At 33.9% G+C, this 25,169-nt stretch overlaps 1 protein-coding gene across 9 annotated transcripts in view; it reads right to left on the bottom strand.

The window, feature by feature from the left end:
* Positions 1-25,169, bottom strand: part of SYNRG (synergin gamma) — a 68,145-nt gene that overhangs the window by 38,039 nt on the left and 4,937 nt on the right. For 5 of the 9 annotated variants that reach the window (XM_011379381.2, XM_011379385.2, XM_011379386.2 and 2 more), the window contains exons 2-11: positions 23,647-23,687; positions 21,267-21,388; positions 9,708-9,838; positions 8,939-9,044; positions 8,292-8,403; positions 5,849-6,058; positions 4,617-4,877; positions 3,864-3,941; positions 1,851-2,047; positions 1,002-1,250 (exon numbers count right to left, since the gene is read on the bottom strand). In XM_011379381.2, the coding sequence (XP_011377683.1) occupies positions 1,002-1,250; positions 1,851-2,047; positions 3,864-3,941; positions 4,617-4,877; positions 5,849-6,058; positions 8,292-8,403; positions 8,939-9,044; positions 9,708-9,838; positions 21,267-21,388; positions 23,647-23,687 (1,507 nt within the window). The remainder of the gene's footprint in view (positions 1-1,001; positions 1,251-1,850; positions 2,048-3,863; positions 3,942-4,616; positions 4,878-5,848; positions 6,059-8,291; positions 8,404-8,938; positions 9,045-9,707; positions 9,839-21,266; positions 21,389-23,646; positions 23,688-25,169) is intronic. The other 4 variants (XM_023522854.1, XM_011379382.2, XM_011379383.2 and 1 more) reach the window with 4 other exon arrangements.

The following is a 25,169-nucleotide window of genomic DNA, read 5'->3' as shown; positions in this document are numbered from 1 at the left end:
AAACCAAAAAAACCCAAACTGGTTTAAAGGGCTAATCTGAACAACTTTCAAATAGCTAAATCACATTTAATAGATTATGGAGAACCTGCCATCTTTAAAACACATTTTATACAAGTTTGTAAATTACAAACGTGATATAAATTTATTATAATCCATCACACACATATAAAGTCAACAGTGAACACTGACTCCTAATCCCATAATCTAGAAGTACTGTTAACAGTTCATTTGCTTTATAGAAAAATGAGCTCATGAGCTTATACTATATTGTTCTGCTCTTTAAAAAATGTAATGGTATGACTTGGACATCTTTTCAATGCAGTATATATCTATCTCATTCATTTTAATGATCAAATAGTTTACCACTGTATGGACGAACCAAAATTTATATAAATTTTTTTTTCCTAATGGACATTTAGCTATTTCTAATTGTTTACTCTAGCAAACAATGCTACAACAATATCCTTGTATAGCTTTGCTATAATTTAAGTTACTATTTCTGTGAGATAGATTCCTAATAGCATGACTGCTAGGTCAGAAGATACATAGATATTTAGAATTTTGATAGCTATTGTCAAAAGTGCCTTCCAAAAAAGCTGTACTAATAAATCCTTTTCCTACAATTTCACTGACACTAAATACTGTTTTAAAAAATTTTTGCTAATCTGAGAAGTGAAAAATAAATGGAAGCATTTTAATTTCAAGTTTAACTGCTTCTTCAAAGATATAGCCTAAGAATTTCATTAAGTTTACTGGGCTTGATGTTTAAAATGTATATACTATAAAAAACAATAAACTTTTAGCCAAAATTCAAGTATCTTAAGGTTTAGCAAATTGCTTCATATTTTTTAAATAATAAAAATTAAATTTTGTATTGTTTTAATATTGTTTAATTTTCACCTCCAGTGTCCATCATAATCCAGAATCTTCTTTGCATCCCCAGAAAAAAAGTATAGATTCACTTCCAGGGATTATCTGGAATACACAGTTTCTCCATTTACCTGATTTGCAGGGTACACTGGCATGAAGCCACTAGAAACCTGGGCTGCAGCTCCCCCCACTGGTCCAACAAGGTTAATGCCCATGACTGGCTGTCCGAGGTTGAGGGGCAGGGAGCCTGCAGGGCCTGAAGGCATCCCAGTAGGCTGACTCACTGCGGTAGGCAAAGTTATAGGAAAGCCACTTAAAGATGGAAGAGGAGCTGCTGGGAACTGGTTTAAAGCATCAGGACTCATGGCAGGAACACCTCTCTACACAAAAAAGGAGGAAAATGGAAACATTTTAGGAGATTGCAAACTACATACAATCTAAATCTGACAAACAGGGACATAAATGTAAAATCTGTAGCTTTGATATGTTTCTACGCTAACTCTCCCAAAACTCATGAATTTGATACAAAAAAAGTTACAAGGTTAACAAAAATCTAATATTTAGCAAAGAAATGGCCAACACATATCAATTGTGACATTTTACTCTCTGATAAGTTTGGTTAATTTACTATAATCAAATCAAGATTACATATATTACAAATGATTTCATAATATAAGAAAAATTACTACCAGAGAATACTTTATCAATATCTAAGGAATTTTAAATAAGGGCTTCAAAGGACAGTGAGTAATTTCATTTATTACTAACTTTCAAGTTCAGAAGGGGTACAGTCTTTAAACAAAGGAGTATTTTGCTAGTATGCGCTTCATATAAATTATACATTTTTGAAGTACTGTATCTTGAAAATTATTTAAATTTTAATGTACAAGAAATTCTATGGGGTTGTAGTCAAAAAGGATTCATATTCTTTCAATTTACATTGGAAAGTTACTTAATCTAACTTAAGAAACAATGTCTACCTGTGTAACTGCTATCATGGCGAGAACTGTATAAAGTTCTTCTTTAGTAAGTTTGCCAGGTGTAGTTCGATTAGCTAAGGCCCATATCTGTCCAAGAGTTTCCCTGGGAAGTCCAGATGACATCAGAATGGGATAGAGTTTGGCAGTATCTATTCCAGTTGGAGTCATTGTGGTTTCTAAGATTTTCTTATAGGCATCTATTAAAGGAAAGACCAGATTACAAATGTAAACATATTACAACTGATTGATTTTTTTGCTTGTACAAGAATAAGCTTAAATTGAACTGCTTTAATAGAACTAAAGCCACGTCAGGGCTTTGCACTGCTAGAAAGAAATTCAAGTGGAAATATCCAGCAGACAATTGGGGTCTGGAGCTCGGTCCTAAAGATGAAAATTTGGGACCAAGGTAAGAGAAAGTCTTCAAATTCAGTAGAAGACAGTAATAAAAATAAGATGAAGGTGGTATAGGCAAATGCTTTGGACTTTAAAAGAACAGTTGTGGAATAATAACGGTGGGAATAGTTGAAAAACAGCAGTTGGAAGCAACAGTTACACCAACACCACCTTTTCCCTGCCCCAGAGAATTAGAGGCTGTGAGAGAAAATATCATTGGGTAAGGTGCTATGGAAACAGAGCCTGCAAAGAAAGACAGTTTCAGTTATGGTGGAGAAGCAGAAAAAAGGGACTGTGGGAGAGTTTTTCACAATAAAATGGGGTTTCCAAAAGACAAAGTGAGAAAGGCTGTTAGAGATAGAGTTGCCATGTAAAATACAGGATGCCAATATTGCACAGGATATACTTATATTAAACAACTCTTTGCTGTTTATCTGAAATTCATATTTAACTGGAGGTTCTGTATGCTTATTTGCTAAATCTGGCAACCCTGGTTAGAGAAGTTTTGGGGGCTGAAAGTGGGTAGGGCTAAGGTAGGCAGAGAAAGATGTTTAAGAAAAAAATTTTATATCTATAATTTAAATATGGATTACAGGTTAATTGATAACATATATTTTGGCTAGGAAATTATGTGTGCATGCATGTTTGGAAGGAGAAGAAAGAAAGAAATACAAGCTGGAAGAAAATGGATAGAACTCCAAAACATGCTAAGATCCAAAATTTGTTTGGCTTGAAGACAGAGAGGAAGAAGATAAGATTAAAACTGTATAATGGGCAATTGGAAGAAAACCTATTATATTTATATACAACTGAAGTCCCATACTTAACTTTCAACTCATGATTATGTGATTACAATGTAAAGTAGACACTACTGGTTTCTTCCAAAAAGAAGTTCAGCTATAGGGATCTTTTGCATGGCTTTTATTTAATCAAGTGTAGAACAACTTTAGTCTACAACCAATCTAGGAAACTAAAGATCTGATACCTTTAGTTTACAAGAGGTTGGCAAAGTAGAGTAAATTGAGTAAGTTACAATTTATTTCAATTAACATATACTGCTGTAATAGTCATTATTCTGGGTACATAAACTATAGCTTAAATAGACTTTTCCCTTGTATCAGTTGAATATGAAATGTGCTCCTTACTGATTTTTTGGCTCAGCGGTAATAATATATTTCAAGAAATAAGTAAATATTGTCTTCTAGTGTAGAAAAGATGCCACGGTCTCTTACCTCATATAATATCACATTACAAAAAAGTAATAAGATTGTTTTTAAAAATATAAAGTAATCAGGAGTCTGGTTAAGTTTCTAATAATCTATGAAATAAGTATTTGATAATGTCTTTTAAAGCATGATAAATCTGAGAAAATCTTTTAAAAATAATGTATTTGATGGTCAATAAAACATGAAAGCAAAAACATTTCTCTGACATTTAGTTATTTCATATATGAGGCAGTATTACGAAACACTAGATCTATTTAACTTTCTGTACTCTTTAAGAAAAAAAAAGAAAAAAGTTACAATTCCTTCCACGTATTTTGTAACAAACATATTAACTATTTTCAACATTTAAAGCAAAATATCCAGATGGGAATTCTGGACAAAGGAGCTTATTTACCTGGAACCAAACTCTCATTGTAAATCCAAGGAGGCATTCTGGGCTGAACAGGATCCTGTGAGGGAAATACTCCTACACCTAGAAGACAAGGAACATTATTTAATGTATATAATGGTCCATGTACAAGATAAGGAAATCACACTGACTCAAAAGAGCACTGGCTGGAGACACTAAAAAAAAGTCACCAATACAACTAAAAGATCTGGTTTCTAAACAACTCTGATACATTAACTATGTCCTAAAGAGTAAACTAAAAAAACCCTAAGATGTACCAAATAAATATTCTGAATCACTACAGGGTTTGCACCATTTCACATATATTACAAAAGTTTACCTCCTAAGCTGCCCACATTCTAATTCATCTCTGCAAGCTGAATTTAGAAAAATTTGATCTCTTTTAGGCAGCAGTGTGTATGATTTATTTCAGAGAAGCAAAACTATATTCTCATTGGTGACTTTTCAAGTTAAATTATAACTTTACAAACTTTATGGAAGAACATGAAGTGCAAGAGGGGGAAAAAGTTTTTGTAAAAGAAATTTCAGAAATCATTCTGATTAAAAAACTGTCAAAAATTTTTTTTAAAAGATTAACAGGTGTTGAAAGAATTGAGAGCAAAATCGTAGGGGTTAATTGGAGAAAGGAATGCATTAAATATATTTTAAGCAAAATTTTGATTAGCAAAATCAAGCAGCATTCATTTTAAGATTAATGCTTAAGGTGTTAGCACTTGAGCGACATTTAGTTAAACGAACTTTTTGCTGAATATTTCATGAGCTCACCACTCTCTTCAATGGGCAGGTTTTGGTCTGAAGTCTGTTCTGCCTCTGCAGTTGTGGTACCACTTACACGTCCATCTACAGCACCCCAGTTATTGGCCGTTAAACTGGGATGGTTCTTACTGGAACCTGGGCCCTGGGCTTTGTGCCCAACTTCAGAAGTATTTAATTTAATTTGTTCCTGCCCAGATGTACTTATATCACAAGATACTAGGAGCTTCTCCTCCAAGGAAGGGCCTAAACAAACAGCATGAAGGATTATTTGTATATAACTGCAGATTTCTAATTTTTCCAATCATCTATTTCCACCCCCAGATTCTAAAGGGAATCTGCCGCATATAATGCAAATTTTGAAATAATCCAATCACTGCACATTTGCATAGGGCTTAAGAGACTTAGAGATTTTAGAGTACTGAAATATCATTATATACTTTGATTCTCAAGAATTTTATGAGACAGTAGGAAGAATGGTACAGTGGAAAGAGTAATACCTTAGAAATTTGGCCATCCTTACAAGATACAGACACTTCCACTAACTACTGGGGAGACCCTTGGCCAGTAACATCATCTCTGGGTCTGTTTCTACATCTGCCAACTGAGAAAGCTTGGACTAACGACACAACGGCAAAGATTCCTCTCAGCACTATTCTATATCTCAAGACATAGTATGTAACTTGCCCCTCCCCTATTATTTCACAAGTGATAAAACTGAGGTACAGAAATGTTTAAAGATTTGTCTGAGGGCAAACTGATAGTAAATGAAGAACCTAAACTAGAGACCTTCTAAAGCAGCTTTCCCTGGCTCATCATTCTTAAAACGATAACGGTGATTTTCACAAACAAGAGTAATCTCCTAAGGACATCAGTTTGTTTTTTAAAGTTCTAAGGTGGTTTAAACAGCTCCCAATTTAGGAGCTTAAGTTTTAAATCACTTTTCTGGAAAGTGAGCCTGCCTAGCCCTGAATTCAAAAATCTAGATTCTTTGGATTTCGATAGTAATCATATATTTAGGAACATGTTTCTTTGCCAACAACATTGTATTCTTCTACTTATATAAGAGAAATAAATGATCCTAGATTATCTTAAGAATACTTTATTAATCTTCCAGGAGTTACCTGCTCCCTGTACCTTGTATAAGGCTGAAGCAGGAGAGAAATAAGAAGTTTGCCTAGGGACACCATGTAAGGCAAAAGACACTGGAATCTGACCTGGAGGGAGAGGCTGTGCTCCAGCCTTCTGTGTATGCAACTGGCCAAGTGGGGTGGTGGAATGGAAAGACTGAAAAGGCTGGGAAGTGGAAGAAGGCCCACATGTGGGAACTTCAACAGGCCCCTGCATAAAGTCACTGAATTCTTCTTCGTCAAGAAAGGCAGGTGATGGGGAGACAGTTTTAGTAGAATGAGATGATGTGGGATAATCTGCAAAATGGAAAATGGTAATGAAACACATGGAAATGAATATCAATGGGGAGAAAGAAATTAAGATGTGGTAAAATTTTAAAAGAATATACTAAACAAGAACAGTGGAGGTGAACAAGAAATAACATGTAACAAGTCAAATGGAATTATACAATGAATGCGAAAACACCGATGTCTATTTACACAATTTTTTTCTTTTTAAAAAGTGTTTTATAGCTATTTTGCATTTGGTTCAAAAACAAAAAATTGTAAAATTCAAAATTTCTTTCCTTCTTTTATTACTATTCTCGCCGCCTCCCCCCACCAAGACCATTAATAATTTGTATCAAGGTGGTGATTACTTTTGAAACTCAAGTGATCTGTTTTTCTGGATAATATTCTCTCAAAGCAATATACACCAGAAATAAGAAAACCTACCAAATGCTGCTGAAGATGTTTTGGACAGACATATATTCTGATGATTTCATGAGGCTAATACATACTTGTGATTTTTAATATATCATCGCTAACCCATATACTTTGCACAGTTCACATTTCAGTAAATCTACCATATGAGGAATGAAAATTACAAAAGACAACAATATTAAACACATTACCAATGTGATATTTTCTTGTGAAAAGCATTAAAACTGGGACACCATAAAGTGCTAAGTCAAACAACTCAACAGTCAATTTAAGAAATGAAACCTTGACTGAGGACTATGTTTAAAAGATCTTTGACTTTAAATGATATAAACATCACTGTGGCTTTTTTTTAAATGTGAGAGTCACTTATGTAATAAGTCCCTCTACAGGGACTACATTTAATATGAGGCTCATTAACAATACTATTATTGTCATGTTTTTAACTACTTTGAATTGCTTTAATATTTACTAAAGTCTAATGTCACAAGGGGCAGTCTTTTTTTTTAAAAAGGCTCTCATTTGAAAAATGAGAACACGATGTGCTTTTTTTTGGACACTTCTGGATCTATGAAATAGAACCTACAAGCACTAGAAGTTCTATGAAAGATATGAAATGAGTATGCAAAATTATTGCCTTAATTTTGTTTAAAAAAGAAAAAAGCCATGCCACAATAAATTCCAACCCAATAATGGTTACTGAGAGCAGATTTCAGTTCTCCATTTGGGTTCTCAGACCAGTACTGGTAGAAAATAGTAGTAATGGAAAACTGAAAGCTACAATGAATGTTTTTTAAATGAACCTTGACTATTTATTAGCAATAAGGCTGCAAAGGCTAAACCAATGTTTCTTTGTACCTCACTGGAATTATATTAATTCTGTGGGGCATATATTTTGGCTTATCAACTCTCTCACAGCTCATTATATGATTAATAAGAAGTACAAAAATTATATAGTCAATACAGTTTGCATACTCAATATTTTAAGGTAAATAGTCTATGGGGGGAGGATTAAAAGAGGCCTTTTGTGGTAAAAAGGCTGGAAACTCTTTTTATATACTTTAGAATTTATGATAAAATTTATCAATATAATTTGTGCCAGCAGAAAATAGTACTTGATCGGCTGAATGATTTATGAAAACTGTTCACCTATTAATGGTATGTTATTCTTGAAATCAGTTGAGAATAAAATGTCGAATATCAAATTTTAAAAAAAGGATGTGGTAACAGTTATGTAAAACACTCATTTCAACAGCTTAATGTTCAAAAAACAAAAAAAACAAAAAGGATCCCTTTACCCTGCTCTAGATAGGCACTTTTTTTTTGCTTATCTGATGATAAATGATAATAAAACTACAAAGAAATGTATTAAAGAAACTAAAATTTCACAAGGAGCATTATTAAACCTGTGACTTTCTTCCCCCATCACTTTCTTAAAGGGGCATTAAAAAATTTGCAAGTTTAATCACATTGAGTAAAATGTGAACTACGTCATAAAAAGTAAAGCTCTTAACAATGAGAATAAAATGATAAACTCCTTTATTACATTTGCTTTGAGTGAATGGATTTTACTAATGTTAACATACTCATTTATACAAAAGATTTACAAGTGAAATTGTCATACTGATATTTACTAGAAGACAAAGAGGTTTTCTCTTCCTAAGATAGTTACCGATCAGAGCTGTTAACCCACTGTAAAATTTAAAACATCTAAATCTGTACTTGAAGGAACAGTTCAGCATTGACTCTTCACATACATATCATGGCCAATTAAACACACAGGGACTATAAATCACCTTCCAACAAAAGAAAAATTTAAAATTAAAACTACCTGGTTTCTTAGGGTGCGATGCTGGAGTAGGGTGCATCTTAGCATCTCTGGAAAACCCATCTAAGTTTCCTTTTATGGCTTCCAAAGCATCATCTCTACTCTTCTCTCCTGTCTAAGAGACAATAAATGTATGTATATTTCTTCACTTATCTCTCACTTCGTCCTAAATCCTCTCAATTAAAAGTGAAGATGTTAGTCTGCTCCCAATACTTTTATTATATACTTTTTATAGTGAATTCTCCAAGTCAGGAAAACACTGATAAGTGTCTAAAACTAAGGCACAAAATGACACTCGATAGAATATAAATATTTAAAGACACATTTATAAACATTTTAGGATATAGTTGTTAGATATTAAGTATTCTGTACTAATGCTCCCAAGAAAAGATTACAAACATTTCAATGGTAGCAAGATAGAGTTGAGAAGATTGACCGATATCGTATTCCCCTCAATAATAGTGTGTCTTTACAAAAAAATTAAAATCTTTCACTTTTGGACTTAAACTAAAATGAAATCAACCATAGCCTCACCGTGGGCTGGTGCCTAAATGACAAAATCCACTGAATGAGTGTGAAGGTGCACATGCAGGGTGTGTGCGTGTGTGTGTGTGCGTGTGTTGTAGTAGAGGGGTGGCAGAAAATATTACCTTGGGTTTCACACTACTCAGAAGTCTGAGCTTTTGCTTCTGTTCTTCAAACTGGCGTCTTTTTCGTTCTTCTTCTAAGAGCTTTTGCTGCTGTTCAAATCGTTTTCTGAGGGAAGAACAACGTGGTAAAGAACCAGCTTCAGGGACCATCAACTGTGTTATATTCATATTTCCACTAACAATTTCAGCAATAGATCTTACATTTTTAGAACTACAAAACTACTCTGCTAATTATATCTAATTTTTTTATGACAATCCTATTTTCACACTATATTAATTTAAAAATATATGAAATGAGTCTGTAAATGATTTTTCTAAATGATAGAATTTGTCTAATTTGCAAGGGGAAGAGACAACCTTTTGCATTCAAAAGTAATTTCAAAAAACAGACAGGGAGGTAGACAAGGTAAAAACACACTGTTTTCTGCATATTAAAAGAGAAACTTCCACCTGGGAAGCAGTGTCAAAGTGAAGAGCAACACTCTGGGAATCAGGAGACCTGCATTTGGGTTCAGGCTTTGCACCTAACTATGTAACCTGGACTGACAAGTTGCTTCATTACTCTGGAGCTCACTTTCCTTAGATGTAAAATTAGAGGGTAAATTAGAGAATCTCTAAGTTCCCTTCTTGCTTTAGACTTAAAAGCATTTTAAAGAGTTTTAAAGGCAATGTGACTGTCTCGGCTTCAAATCTACACCAGAGAATATGTGACAATTTTAAAAATAACTGCTATCATGTATCTTTATCCTTGAATCCTGAGGTCCCTTACTGCTGCTCTTCCGCAAACTGCTTCTGCATGTCTGGAGTGTACTGTGGGCCTGCAGGACGCATCCCCAGGAATGGTGCTTGTCCCAGGTAAGGCATTCCCGCTGTTGGCATTGGTCCCATTGGTATCCCTGCCTAGAAGAAAAGGACAGAGGTGTAAAAAACACAATTTCTCCTTTTACTTATTACAAAGAAAAACTGTAACTTTCATAAATTCTTAATATTTTATTATTGAACTATATAAATGCATTTTATTAAAAGATTTAAAAAATCTTTTAATTATGATTAAAAGGCTAAAAATGGTAAGCTCCCCTTAACGTTTCTCTTTTATTTTCTTCACTGTCTTAGAGGTGACCACTGCTAACAGTCTGACTGTGTGCGTGTGCGTGTGTGTGTGTAAAATCTTTCTGGCTGTGTGTATATGGAAACGTGCACACACACACGTTATGTTCTGATGAGCTCACTAATCCATACTCTTTGAGAAGAGGTTTCATAACTTACAAATCTTTGTATTTCCAGCAATAGATAAGATTGGCATATGGTAGTTATTCCACAAATGAGATTAAACGTGTTTTTACAAAATGCATGAATAAAGAATATTTTGATGATTATCATAGGCTGATATCCAAACTTTTACAGAAAACAAAATATACTTAATCAATAATAAATGATATATCAATATAGCAGTATAAAGTTTATTGATGTGACCAGAAGGAAGTTACAGTATTACATAATAGCTAGTCATAAAATCTAATATTAATAATAATGTTGATGACAATAATAATGATGATAATGGCTCTTACTGGGTGAAAATTTTACTTTTCAACCTTCTCCCTGAAAGGTTCCCTTTTTGTTCCCTAACTAAAACCAGGCTGGAAGCCCTTCCATTTGGAGACTGCAACTCCTCTTCCACATTTCCTGTAGATGGGGAATATCCCTCCTTGATTCTTCTAAACCTTTTCCCCTCTCTCTTCCTTCAAAAACCTGGATATGTTTCAATTTCTGGCCATTGGACTTCATCATTTACTTTCCTGCCTTGTTTATGCCATCTACTCTCAACTCCCTCATTCTTCAACTGAAGCCTTCAGAACCTTGCTATCTTCTATTCTACTCCTAAACTGCCTCTGGTGATGTCAATCATGTGGATAACACATCTAACACAGAGGCCTTTCAGGTCTTTGATCTCTACATCACACAATCTCATGTCCAACATACCATTCCGGCTTCCTATTCCACAGTCATATCTTTGATCATCCGCTCCAATAACTGCATCATCTCCAAAATCTTGATTTTAAGCATCTCGACATTTGACCACTACCTCCTACCCTTCCAGCTCATGTACTCCAGCAATACTCTCATCTTAGTAATACCTCACATGTATTAATCTTACCACTTTTCCCACTATCCACCACCCTCATCACGTCCTCACTTCTCTTCTTGCTCAATTTAGATTCCAGTGTTCAATATTAAATACCCTTGTAACCATTCTTAACTACCTTACCTCTCACTTTCTTGGAATGGTCTCACCCCTGGTTAGAGTCAACTAGTTACCTCTTATCCTTACACCCAAAGCACTGAACCTTGCTAACAAGAAAATCTTTGGGGATTCATTTTAAATTTCTGGCTACAAATCTCAAATGGATCCCCAACACAGGTCTCCTACTACGAAGATTTCAATCCTTTGAAGTTTCCTTATTTTTTCCAGCTGTACTGGGGTATAACTGACATATAACATTGTGAAAGTTTAATGTGTGCAATATGTTGATCTGATACACATATATACTGCAAAATGATCACCACCACAGCATTAGCTAACAAACACCTTCATCAGGTCACATAATTACCATTTTTTTGTGTATGTGGTGAGAGATTAAATTTCTTTTTAAATCTGACTTAGTTTACCCAAGGCACATAAAACACAAAAGAAACCACTCAAATCATATAAGCTAAAAGGTAAAGTGAGATATTCTACAAAAATAATAAAAAATGAAAGAAGTAAAGGTATTGTTATGCACATTACCTTCCTATTTGCAAAATGCTGTTCTTTCAGATTTAAATTTACTAAATGGCACTTTGTGTTTCTCCTACTACTGAAAAGTAAGGTTATACATTCGTATAGTTTATATGTTCTTTTGAAATCTAGATAAACCAAAATGTTAAGAGATACTAATCCTTCCTTATACACTGAGTAAATGACACACGAAAAGAAATAACTCAGAAATCTGAGATACATCCAATAAACTACCAAAAAGACAACAGACAAAGAAGTTTACTTCCAAGTTGAAGGACACTGAAGGCTACTGAAGACTTAAATGGAAAAGTACGACAGTAAGACTAAAAGAGTAAAAATGTAAATTTTAATTAAGATCCCAACAGGTTTTATGTGAAATTTGACAAGCTGATATTAGAATTTATACTGAAGGTGAAAAGACCATGAATAGCTATAATTCTTTAAGAGAAGAACAAGGAGGAGCCACACTATCAGATATCAAAGGCTTATTTTAGGCTAGAATAATTAAAACAGTAAGATATTTATTGATGTAGGGACACACAGATAAAGCAATGGGACAAATAGAAGAGCTCAGAAATGAAGCCAAAAATTATAAAGAAATCTGATATTATAGGAGTAATCTTAGAAATCAATGGGTAAAGAATGGGCTATTGACAAAGTATTTGGAAACAACTGGCTACTCAAATGGAAAATGATAAAATTAGATCCTTCATCCTCACAATGATAACAAAGAAAAACTCCAGGTAAAGACCAATATAAGAAAATTTTTAAATAAGGAAATATCATGAACTCAGGGTAGGATTGTGTCTTAGATGACATAAAAAGCTCAAACTATAAAATAATTTATTCATTTGACCTAATTTCTACAGAATATGCCACCATAAAGAAAATTAAAAGACAAGCCAAAGTCTAGATGTTGGCAACACAAATAACCACAAACATTAGAATCCAGAATATATAATAAACTCATAGAAATCGATAAAACCAAAACAGATAGCAAAAAAATGGAAGCAACTTAAATGTCCATCAATAGAAGAATATAAATTCATGCAATAGAATACAACACAGCAGCTAGATGAACTTGGCATCACTCTATAAAAGGGATAAATCTTGCGGAAAAATGATGTTAAATATAAAAAAGCAAATGCAGAAAGGTACACACTTATGTAAAACTAAAAAATTGAAACCTAGAAAATTATATAGTGGTCATGAATATACAAACATATATAATAAAAGTACAAAAATACATATGGGAACAATAAACAATGAATTCATGATAATGATAACTATATCTGGGGAAGTAGAGGAAGAGAATTGTAAATGTACTGCTCAATTCTTTTTAAAAATGTGAAGCAAATATGGCATGCTGAAATTTGATAAAAGGATGACATGACTGTCTATGTAGAAAATTCTAAGGAATCTATAAAAAAAATTCCCAGAACTAGTGAGTTCAGCAAGGTTGGAGGTTACAAGGCAAACATACAAAAGTTAATTGTATTTCTATATATCAGCAATGGACACAAGACATTGAAATTAAAAATACAATGTCATTTACAATTACTTAAAAGAATGAAATACTTAGATGTAAATTGAACAAAACATTTATGGGACTTCCATGCTGAAAACTACACAACACTGATGAAAAACTCAAAGAAAACCTAAATGGAGAGATATATCATGTTCATATGTTCAAAGACTCTATATATTAAAGCTGTCCATTTTCTACAAAATGATATAAGGTTTAACATAATTCCTATCAAAACTCCAGCAAGAGTTTTTATAGATCTGGATAACATTATTCTAAAATTTATATGGAAAGGGAGAGGAATTAGAATAGTTAAAACAATTTTGAAAAGAAGAATAACATGGGAAGAATCAGTCTTATACAGTTACTGAGACTGATTCAATAATCAAAAACTCTCATTTGAGAAAAGCCTTGGACTTGATGACTCTGCTGACAAATTCCACCAAACATTCAAAGAACTAATAGCAGTTCTTCCCAAACTTCCAAAAAATTGAAGAGGGGAACACTTCCTAACTTTCTATGAGGTCAGCAAAATCCTGATACCAAAGCCAGACAAAGACACTATGAAAGAAAAACTAAAGACCAACACCCCTTATAAATACTGATGCAAAAATCCTCAATAGAATATGAGCAAACAGAATTCAGCAGCATATTGAAAGGATTATACAATCGTGTATCACATAATGACATTTTGTTCAACGATGGACCCCATATATAATGGTGGTCTTATAAGATTATAATACAGCTGAAAAATTCCTATCACCTAGTAACATCGTAGCTGTGGTAACATCACAGCACAACATGTTACTCTCATATCTGTGGTGATGCTGGTATAAACAAATCTACTGAGCTGATAGTCATATAAAATTATAACACATATAATTACGTACAATACATAATACTTGCTAATGAAAATAAACAACTATGTTACTGGTTTATGTATTTATTCTACTATACGTTTGTTATTTTAGAGTGTACTCTTACTACTTATAAAAAAAACAACTCTGCTATAAAACAGTATGTTGTGTTATGCCAGCAGCGGCCTCATACATCTCATGTTAACCACATCTGTTGATTGTATCATTCTCTTGTGCTTGATTTAATCTTGTGTTGTTTTGTATAGTAACATACTGGACAGGTTTGTAGACTAGAAGCAACAGGCTATACCACAGAGGCTAGGTATGCAGTAGGCTATACCATGTAGGTTTGTGTAAGTACACTCTATGATTACACAATAATAAAATCACCTAATGGCACATTTCTTAGAACATATCCCCATTGGTAAGTGGCGTATGACTGTACACCATGACCAACTGGGATTTATTCCCCAAGGATGGTTCAACATATGAAAATTGATCAGTATAATACGCCACATTAACAGAATGAAGGAAAAAAATCACATGATCATCTCAACTGACGCAGAAAAAGCGTTTGGCAAAATTCAACACCCTTTCATGACAAAAACACTCAACAAACTAGGAACAGAAAAAACCTATCTCAACACAATAAAGGTGATATTTGAAAAACCTATGGTGAACATCATACTCAATGGTGAAAGATTGAAAGCTTTTCCTCTAAGATCAGGAATAAGTCCCACTTTCTCTACTTCTATTCAACATAGCAGTGGAAGTTCTAGCCAGAGCAATTAGGCAAGAAAAAAAACAAAAGGCATCCAGACTGGTTAAAGAAGAAGTAAAATTATCTGTTTGCAGATGATATGATCTCATATGTAGAAAATAATAAAGACTCCACAAAAAAGCTGTTAGAATAAATGAATTCAGCAGAGTAGCAGGATAGTCAGCATACAAAAATCGATTGCATTTCTATATACAATGAACAATCTGAAAAGGAAATTACAAAAATAATTCCATTTACAATACCATCCAAAAGAATAATATACTTAGGAATTAACTTAACCAAGGAAGGGAAAGACATACAATGAAAACTATAAAACACTGCTGAAGAAAATTAAAGAAAATATAAATAAATGGAAATATCGCATGTTCGTGGATAGGGAGACTTGCTATTGTTAAAATGTCAATATTACCCAAAGCGATCTACAGATTCAATACAGTTCCTATCAAAATCCCAATGACTTTTTTTGTAGAAACAGAAAAAACCATCCTAAAATTCACATGGACTCTTAAGGGACCATAAATAGCCAAAACACAAACATGCCCACCTGATTTTTGACAAAAATACAAAAGCACTTCAATGGAAAAAGGATTGCCTTTTCAACAATGTCCAGCAACTAAATATCCACAGGCAAAAATATAAACCTCAGCTTTACCCAAAATTAATAAAGAAATACCTTATACAAAAATTAACTCAAAATGTATTATGAACGTAAACGTAATATGTAAAACTAGAAAACTAGAAAGGTCTTTGGTATCCAAAGAGAAGCAAAAAGCTCTGACTTATACTAATGAATGTTCCATAAAAGGAAACATTAATAAATTAGATTTCATCAAAATTAAAAACTTTTTCTCCATGAAAGACCCTGTTAAGAGGATGAAAAGACAAGTGCTATGGTCTGATTGTCCCTCCCCACATTCACATATTGAAAATCTAACCCCAAGGGTGCTGGTACTAGTAGGTAGAGCCTTTGGGAGATGCTTAGGTCATGAGGGTGGAGACCTCATGAATGGGGTTAGTGTGCTCATAGAGAGATCCCACAGAACTCCCTAGTCCCTTCTCCTAAGTCAGGACACAACTAGAAGTCCCTGTGACCTAAGAGGGCCCTCACCTGACCTTGCAGGCACCCTGGACTTGGACTTCCAGCCTCTGGAAGTGTGAGAAATAAATTTCTGTTGTTTATAAACTACCCAATCTCTGGTATTTTGTTACAGCAGCCTGAACGGACTAAGACAACAAACTACACTGGGAGAAGATATTTGCAAGCCACATATCTAACAAAGGACTAGTACGCAGAATATATAAAGAACTGTCAGAAAACTAACAGTAAAATACCAAAAATTGCAATTAGAAAATGGATAAAAGATAAGAAGAGACACTTCTCTGAAGAAAATGTAACGAAGGCAAATAAGGACGTGAAAAGACGTTTAACATCATTAGTGTTGAAAAATCAAATGGATGCCACGGTGTGAACAAACACTCATAGTTAACTAATCAAAATGTAACACTGTCCTGATTTCCCTGAAATGCTGACTCTGACCCTGAACAAAACTTAAGCTTTCTTCATGTCAGTGTGACCTTACAGTTTCCTAGCTAATTAGCTATAAACAAGAAGCTTATGCAATGAAAAGGAATGTAAGTTTCTATTAAGTAATCGCAATAAACAACTTATTCAGTTTTATAAACTGAGCTGTAACTGCTGAAACTTTTGGTTTGAGCCCTCCTTGTTTGAGAGTTTGTTTCTCACTCAATAAAATATTCATATCAAGTAAAGCTCTCTTGAATTTTTGACATTAGCCCTTAGGAAAATGTAAATTAAAATCACAATGACATACCACAACACATCTACCAGAATGGCTAAAATAAAAAATAACAACGCCAAATGTTAGCAAGAATGCAGAGAAACTGGATCACTCATATATTGCTGGTGGAAATTTAAAATGGTGCAACCACTTTGGAAAACATTTGGCAGTTTCTATAAAAACCAAACATCCAACTACCACGGCACCCATCAATTGCACACCTGGGCATTTATCCCGGAGAAATGAAGCCTCATGTTCATACAAAAACCTCTATTTATCATAGCTCAAAACTAGAAACAGCCCAGACGTCCTTCGATGAGTGAACAAACTGTAGGACATCCATTCCACAGAATGCTACTCAGCAATAAAAAAGAATATTGATACATGTAACAACTTGGATGAATCTCAAAGGAAGTATGCTGAGCAATAGAAGCCATCCCAAAAGGTTAGTATTCAAATTTAGATAACATTCTTGAAATCACAAAATTAGAGAAATCAGGAACATACTAGTGATTGCCATGGGATGGGGAGGTGCTCAGTGGGGAGGGCGGAAATGAGTATGGCTACAATGTGGCAACACAGGGGATCTTTGAGGTGATGGAATGTTCTATATCTCAACAGTATCAATATTAATATCCTGGTTATAATATTGTCTTATAGTTCTGCAAGTTGCTACCACTGGGGGAACTAGGTAAAGGATCTCTTTGTATTATTTCTTACATACATGTGAATGAATATGCATTTATATACAAATAAAAAGTTTAAAAATGTTTTAATAATTAGCTCATACATGTTTATCATATAGTCTATTCTTACTATAGGCTTAAAATATTTCAGAATAATAATTTTAAAATTTATTGTAAATCTTGTGGAGTGTTTTCTTTTTACAAGTTTTGGAGACTGGAGAGGTATGTGACAACCAAGACTAATTTTCACCTTTGACTTTTATCTGAAAATGCACCCTTCAAAGATTTAAAAGATGGCTAAAGAATAATGGGTTTTTCTCATATACATGTCTGTGGTTGGTTAGGGCTATTCAGTTTGGGGGAAAAATAAGATCTGAATGAATTTTCCCTTTAAGAATAGTGAGCATCTTCCAAGCATTATAAAACCTGTCAGTAAGATTAAAGGTTAAAGAAAAAGATTATAGCTTCCTTATTTTGGAATCATTAATTCTAAGCTCCTGATACTCAGAGACATTATTTGGAGGATAGTAAATCTGATGGTTTACTTTTTCATACTATTGTTGTGCATGTTAGAGATATTTATTGGTTTTGGTTGTATCAAACTCTTTAAAAACATTTTCCAGATAACTATGCAAGTCATAAAACAATGTTTAGTGTGAAAATCAATGATTAAAAATTATATCAGTTGTTATCAGTTGTTATTAAGATTCAGCAGTAAGCTTACTAACTCTTAATTAAAAACATTGTATTCTATGGTGGATTGTTTCCAGTTATTTGCTGCCCTTACTCTAAGAGTATTACACATCCCTGTGTGGTATGTTCTCCTTCTGGTACATTCCCCTACTGATGTTCATTTTGGCCACATTACTTTGGTGAACAGAAGTGACTGATAAGTGTTATCTCTGAGAGAAAGCTTTAAAAGACATCACAGGGTTTGGCCATCTTTTTCTCTATGCCAAGAGTCTGGGATGTCCTAGGTAAGGGTCTCAGAATAAAGAGAACAAAGAGCTGAGCCAACCCACAAAAGGCATGTATCACAAATGAGAAACAAAGCTTTGTTTTTGTAAGTCACTGAAATTTTGGAATTGTTTTTCCTATTGCATAACCTAGTGAAAGGTGAGTAACATGAATTTAAGACCTACAAAAGCTCAATTTAGTCTTATTTTCCTCCTACTGCAGATGAATAAAGAATTATTCTGGGAATTTTCCTAAATCTTTACATACAACATATAAATTTTATTTGCTTAAATAACTTCGACATGACAATGATTTCAACTTAAATTCTGATTATAAACTCCCAATATTACTTATTTATAAATTATATACATATGCTACTATACTAACACATTGTATACGTAATAAAACACATAAATAAAAATTAATTAGGTAAAAATGAAATATATGGCATTTAAAATATTTATTAACAGTACAAAATCCATTTTGGTTCTGACTTGTTTATTAAAAACAGTAATAATATAACACTTTGGATTCAGCCAAAGATCTGACTCCTGGATTCAATTGATTTGGTTACTTGGTTTACATGGATATCATACATAGCTGTAGAAGATACTTTACAAAGATATAGAGATGCAAGAGGAAAAAGCCTACCTTAGACTGTACTTACTAAATCATGATACTACTCATCTCTGATTGTGCCAGTTACATAGGGACACATGTTCAGCACGCGATAACAGGAATACTCTTTAATTCTCCTGCAATTCTCATTTAAGTTCCCTTTTATGTTTCATTTTAACTATTATTGATTTTTGTTCTAATTCTTCCCTTTTTAAAAATTTAAAATCCATAGAAAATTTGGAAGAACAGTACAAATTAACATCTTACCCTCTTTACTGTTTCTACATATATATACACTTTTTTTTCCTTTTGCCAAATCCTTTTCAGATAAATTGTAGACTTTCCTTTTTTTTTTTTTTTAACAGAAAGTAAACAGGGGGTTTATAAACTCCAATAAGTAACAGTATCTAGCTAGAATTCTGTTTTGATTCACCATATGCTTTTTGGTGAATCTGTTTATAACAAAGATTTTCTATTTACTTTAGCAATATAAAGATTTTTAGAATTTGTTAAAAACCTAATCAATTAAATGTTAAGTAGTACATAGCAAAAATCATGAAGGTGATACTCAAATGACTAGTTTAGGGAACAGTGGTTGTTAAGAACTCAGGTTCTGAAATATAAGAAAGCTTTGGTTTAAGTGTTTGAAACAAGCTGTATGGCTTCGAACAGGACACGAATTCTCTCTGACTGCAGTTTCCTTATCTGTAAAATGGGAATAAAAATACTACTTATCTCACAGAGTTGTTATGAGGACTGAATGATATAATAGATACAATGAATACAGAACATAAAAACAACTGGTGGTTATTATTACTCATTATTACTACTACTCGAGAAAGAATTTTTTGGTCAGAAATGAAAGCTGTGAGTCAATGAAAGCATGGAAACAGATGAATTTAAGAGACAGAACATGAAATAAAGTCATGCCACTTGAAAGACCATTCTGATATTAACATTAATATAAGAAATAAAAACTTCTTACCACTTCCTGTTCACTGTACAATGCTAAGTGCTTTATATAATTCCTTCGTTCAATACTTTCTACTACCACACCAGCAAGGTATTATTACATCTCTGTTTTACAGGTTAAGTAGCAAAGTGGGATTTGAACTTGAGTCTGCCTGACACTGAAACCCACGTGTTTTTTTCTTTAATCCTCCCGTCTACTTCTGGCTGCTCCTCTTCGATCTCCTCTGTTGTCAACTCACTCCCTTAGAGTCAAATGTTGCAATCCTGAAGGCTCTATCCTGGACCATTTTTGCCATCAACAGTATTCTTTCATGCTCTAATTCGCTTCTATGGCATCAATTACCTTCTATGTGTGGATGACTCTGAAATCTAAAATTTTCAACCCAGAGTGAAAAATGACTAGAGTTCAGTTAATTGTCTCTGAACAGCCCCGCTTGAATGTTTTGTGGATTCTTCAAAGTAAACAACATGTACCGGCAAACCATCTCCTCCAGGGTTTATTAATAAATGACACCACTAGTTAGTTGCTCAAGCAGAAAATAATCAATTTGATACCACCTTCTCCTTCATTTTCAACATCTAAATACTCAGCAAGTCCTATTGATTTTATTTCCTAAATCGTTCTCAATAACATCCACGTCTCCATCCCTCTACTACCACCCTAATTTAAGCCAACATCTCACCTGCTCTCAGTACATCAGCCTTTTAATGATCCTCCTTACATCTACTTTTGCTCTTTTCTCTGCCTCTGGTCACTAATTAGCAGTCAGAATGACCCTTTTGAAATACAAATCTAATTGTGTTATTCCGCTGCTTAAATGGCTCCCTACTGCTCTTAAGAGAGAATTCAAGGTATAATATGGTTAAGTATAAGTGTACTGAAGACTTAGGTTCAAATCTTGGCTTACTGTGTTCTGTAAGCATCCTCACAAAGCTTCGGTTTCCTCACCAGAAAAACGGAGATGCCACCTCTTTAAGAAGTTGTTATGGGGATAGATGAGATACTTCAATATAAAGAAGGCTCTGAGCCTTCCATACAATGACCCTGTTCCTTTCATAAGAATAGTGCTACTTTCTAACAGTGCTACTTCATGAAATCCAGCCCCTGAGTTTTCCTAGACATTCTAAAATTTTTCTAAGCCAGGAATCATATAAAAAGGTCACCAAATTTTCCTTAAATGATTTTTTATTTTTTCTCTCTTATAAACATATCTTCATTTTATTTTGAAGGAGGCCATCTAAGATGTAGACTACATTTATTTCTAAATATAACATTAAGGTCCTAGCATGTAGTTCTTAGTATGTCATTCTCATAACAACAAACAATAACTCTGTAAATAGCTAAAGAGGCAAGTACCTGCATAGCAATAGGTCCTTGGGACATTTGAGAGCTGTAATTCATTCCTATCATGCCTTGCATATTAGGCTGCATGACAGACACCATAGGAAATCCTTGTTGCTGCATCGGCATCAGACCTGCTAAAAAACATAAAGGTTTCATTAAAGTCAATGTGTTTTAAAGTTATTTTCTTAAAACCGTTAAGTACCTAAAAAACTTGTTACTTGGGAGGCAGCACAGTATAGTAGAAAAAACAGATTCTGGAGTGAGATAGGCTTAAGTACGAATTTCAACTCCATCATTTACTTTTCTGATTAATTTTAATCAAATTTTGATTAAAAAATTAATGTTCTAGTGAAGCATACTATGTTTACCTTGTGGGTTTGTAAACCTTCAAGGTTATTTATACATAGTTTAATTTCACAAGCATGGACATTCATATGTGTAGGTGACATTTATTAGTGGCAATCCATTTATTTGTTCAATCATTTATTCAAGTATTTGAGGGCCTCCTCCATGTCAAGCACCATTCTAGGGACACAGCAGTGAGCAAAACCAGGTCTTTGCTCTCATGAAACTTACTGTAATTGAGGGAGATAGATAGTACAAAATAAGTGCATGTCAGGTGGTGATAAGAGCTAGGGTAACAAATAAAGCAGGGCAAGGAGGAAAGGGAGTGTCAGGGAAAGGAGTGGTTGCAATTACATAGTCAGAAAAGGTTTCACCAATAGGGTGGCATTAAGCAAGTACTTGAAGAAAATGAGAAGGAAGCCATGGGAATATATGGGAAGAGTACTTCAGACAAAGGAACACCAAATGCAAAGGCCTTGAGGTATCACAGAAAATCAGAATGCGCAGATTGAATATAACCATAGTGAGATGTTTTTCCTCTTATTCCTTTGGACCTAAAGTTTTATTTAATTAACTTTACTTAATTCTTATATAACTCAGGTATTTGGTACAACATTTAAAGGCATAAAAGTATACACAGTGAAAAATAAGTCTCGTTTCTCTCCTGTCTCCTGTTTACCTACTCATCTTGTGGCCACTCTTACTGTCAGCTTCTTCTATACGCTTCCAGAAATAATTCATGCATAATTCAAAGCCTTCAAATGATCAGAAAGTCCCCTCTAACATACTTTGTAAAAAGAAAAAAATCTCAAAAACAATTCCAAATTCCAGAAGCAAAAACAGCAGGCAACTTTTGGGGATCTCTTTTTGCCCTGTTCTCACAATTTTTAAAGTTTATAAAAATGAAAAATAAGCCATGATAATGAACACATAACTCTGTAATGCCTTCCTAAAGAACAAAAGATCTCAAACCATTTGATCTAAATCTGGGACACATCTAATTACAGATAGCTTAAATAATGCATAAATGTGAGCACAATGAAAAGGATCCAACTGACCCTTGGAAAAATTTACCTGAAACTCAACCTCCATCCCTGATTATAAATGGAGACAAAGTCAGTTCGAGCCACTGACCACCTGTTACTGAGCAGCTATTTATCTTTCATCTCTCTTGGTGACCTAGGAGTCTGCTTCTCTGTTTTTCCAGCAAGTCTGCCAGAACTAATCAACACTGGCTTGTGAGAAGGGCCAGTTTTCAGAAGCAGCTTGGTGTGTGGAGAGGAGGAGGGTACAGTGAAGTGGGAGAAGTGAGCAGAAAGAAGGGCAGACATATTTTTCCGTCGATATTGTGTCCCAATGGTATAGTACCGTGAGTCAAGATTATATTCCTTTACTACTGCTTCCTTAAAGTCAAAGTGATAATTGATATTGGTGGTCTCCTGTCTGAAACCACGAAAGAAGAGAAATTACTAGGAATAAGACTGAGACTTAAAATAGTTAAGTCAGAATATGCAATCTCTTACCTACCTGATTATAATAAGACCAAATTCATATAGAAAAAACACAGTAGTATTAAATAACGAAAAAAGTTCATTTATTCATTCAACGAACATCTATAGAGACCTTATTATTTTCTATCAGCACGCTAATAAGCTCAAGGCAGACACAGCCATTGCCCTATGGAGCTAACAATCTAGGAGAAGACTAGATAGAAGAAAAAAGATGTCACTCAGAGAATAACAGCTCATTTCATGTTTGTCACCTGTTCTTTAATACTCTTGTCCTGAAAGTCTCCTTCATTTCTGAGGTTAAATAACAATCTGTCAATATAATGTTTAAATAAGTTTGGGAGAAATAATAAATGATTCTTATTATTCCCCAAATTACAAAATTTTTGAGAAATTTTCTGAGTGGCTGTCATATAGGTTCAAGACTACAGGAAAAGTTTATTCTATTTGGTGGCAATAGAACTTTTTACCCACTTAATTTCCAAGTTCAGAAACATAATAGTGAAAAATAGAAGTTCAAAACTTAACCTTTCACATACCTTGTGGGGGTCTTATTCCACCTGCAACTGGAAACATGAAGCTGAAAACAGAAAAATACATTGAGATCTTTATATGTACAAAAATTTCAAATAAAACATGTAATTTTTCACATAAATGACAGAACTGTAGACAGAATCATGACATTTACTCTGCAGTACAATACTGAACTAATAGTAATACAGATTGAACATCCATAGGCTGCACGACAGTCAGCATGTTAATGTAGGGGGGTAATTTTTTGAACTAGAAGACAGAAGGCCTTAAATTAGTCCTTGCTCTGTTACTGTGTGACTTCCCCTGGATTCCAATTTCCCCATTCATAAAATGAGAGTGCTGGGTCAGATTCAATTCAGTGACCATTTATTGAGGGCCTACTACATGAAAGGACTGAATTAGCTCAGTCTCACTGGAGACACAGATGCAGGCAAATAACTTTAACACAGGACAAAATGTGCTAAGTGTTGTGAGAGGTTCAAAATACTAACAAGAAAAAGACTAATTTCATCAGTTATATCTCGGGAAGTTTTGTGGAGGTATCTTTTGAGTTAAATCTTAAAGAGAGGCACATTAATTACACAGCTTAAGCAAAAGCTCGATACGATTTAGGGTTGAAGATACAGGATTGGAAAAGTAAACATATTGTAGAAGGCCTTTAAAATGTTTAATTTTATTTTGCATATTATATGAAATTGTCATTTTTTAAAACTGTGGTAAAATATACACAACATTGTATAATCATCACCATGATCCATTTCCAGAACTTTTCCATCATCCCAAATAGAAGCTCTGTACCCATTAAATAATAATTTCCCATTACATCCTCCCCGCAACCCCTGGTAGCCACTATTCTACTTTTTGTCTCTATGAATTTGCCTATTCTAGTTCATTGTATTAAGTAGAATCATACAATACGTGTCTTTTTGTATCTGGCTTATTTCACTTAGCAGTTTTCAAGGTTCATTCATGTTGTAGCATGTGTGAGAATTTTGTTCCTTTTTATGGCTGACTAATACTTCATTGTATGTACATACCACATTTTGTTTATCCATTCATCTGTTGGTGTACACTTTGGTTGTTTCCACCTTTTGGCTGCTGTGAATACTACTATTGTGAACATTTGTATACAAGTATCTGTTTGAATCCTTCTTTTGAGTTTATACCTAGCAGTGGAATTGCTATGTCATATGGTAATTTTACATTTACTTTTTGAGAAACTGCCAAATTGTTTGCCATAGTAGCTGCCCCATTTTACATTCCCACCAGCAATGCATGAAGATTCCAATTTTTTCACATCCTTACCAATACTTGTTATTTTCTTTCTTTTTTTCTTTTTCTTTTTTGATGATAGTTACCCTAATGGGTGTGAAGTGGTATCTCATTGTGATTTGGATCTGCATTTCCCTGATGTCAGAGGTTTTCCGTAGGAGAGTGAAATGATCAGAAATGTGCTTTAGGTTTCTTTGGTAATAGAGTGTGGCAGAGAAGATTTAAAGTAAAAAGAACTAGCTAAGAAACTATCACA

Source organism: Pteropus vampyrus, unplaced genomic scaffold (genome assembly GCF_000151845.1).
Source record: "Pteropus vampyrus isolate Shadow unplaced genomic scaffold, Pvam_2.0 Scaffold358, whole genome shotgun sequence".
In the NCBI taxonomy this organism is placed as follows: domain Eukaryota; kingdom Metazoa; phylum Chordata; class Mammalia; order Chiroptera; family Pteropodidae; genus Pteropus; species Pteropus vampyrus.
This window is presented reverse-complemented; position numbering and strand designations above follow the sequence as displayed.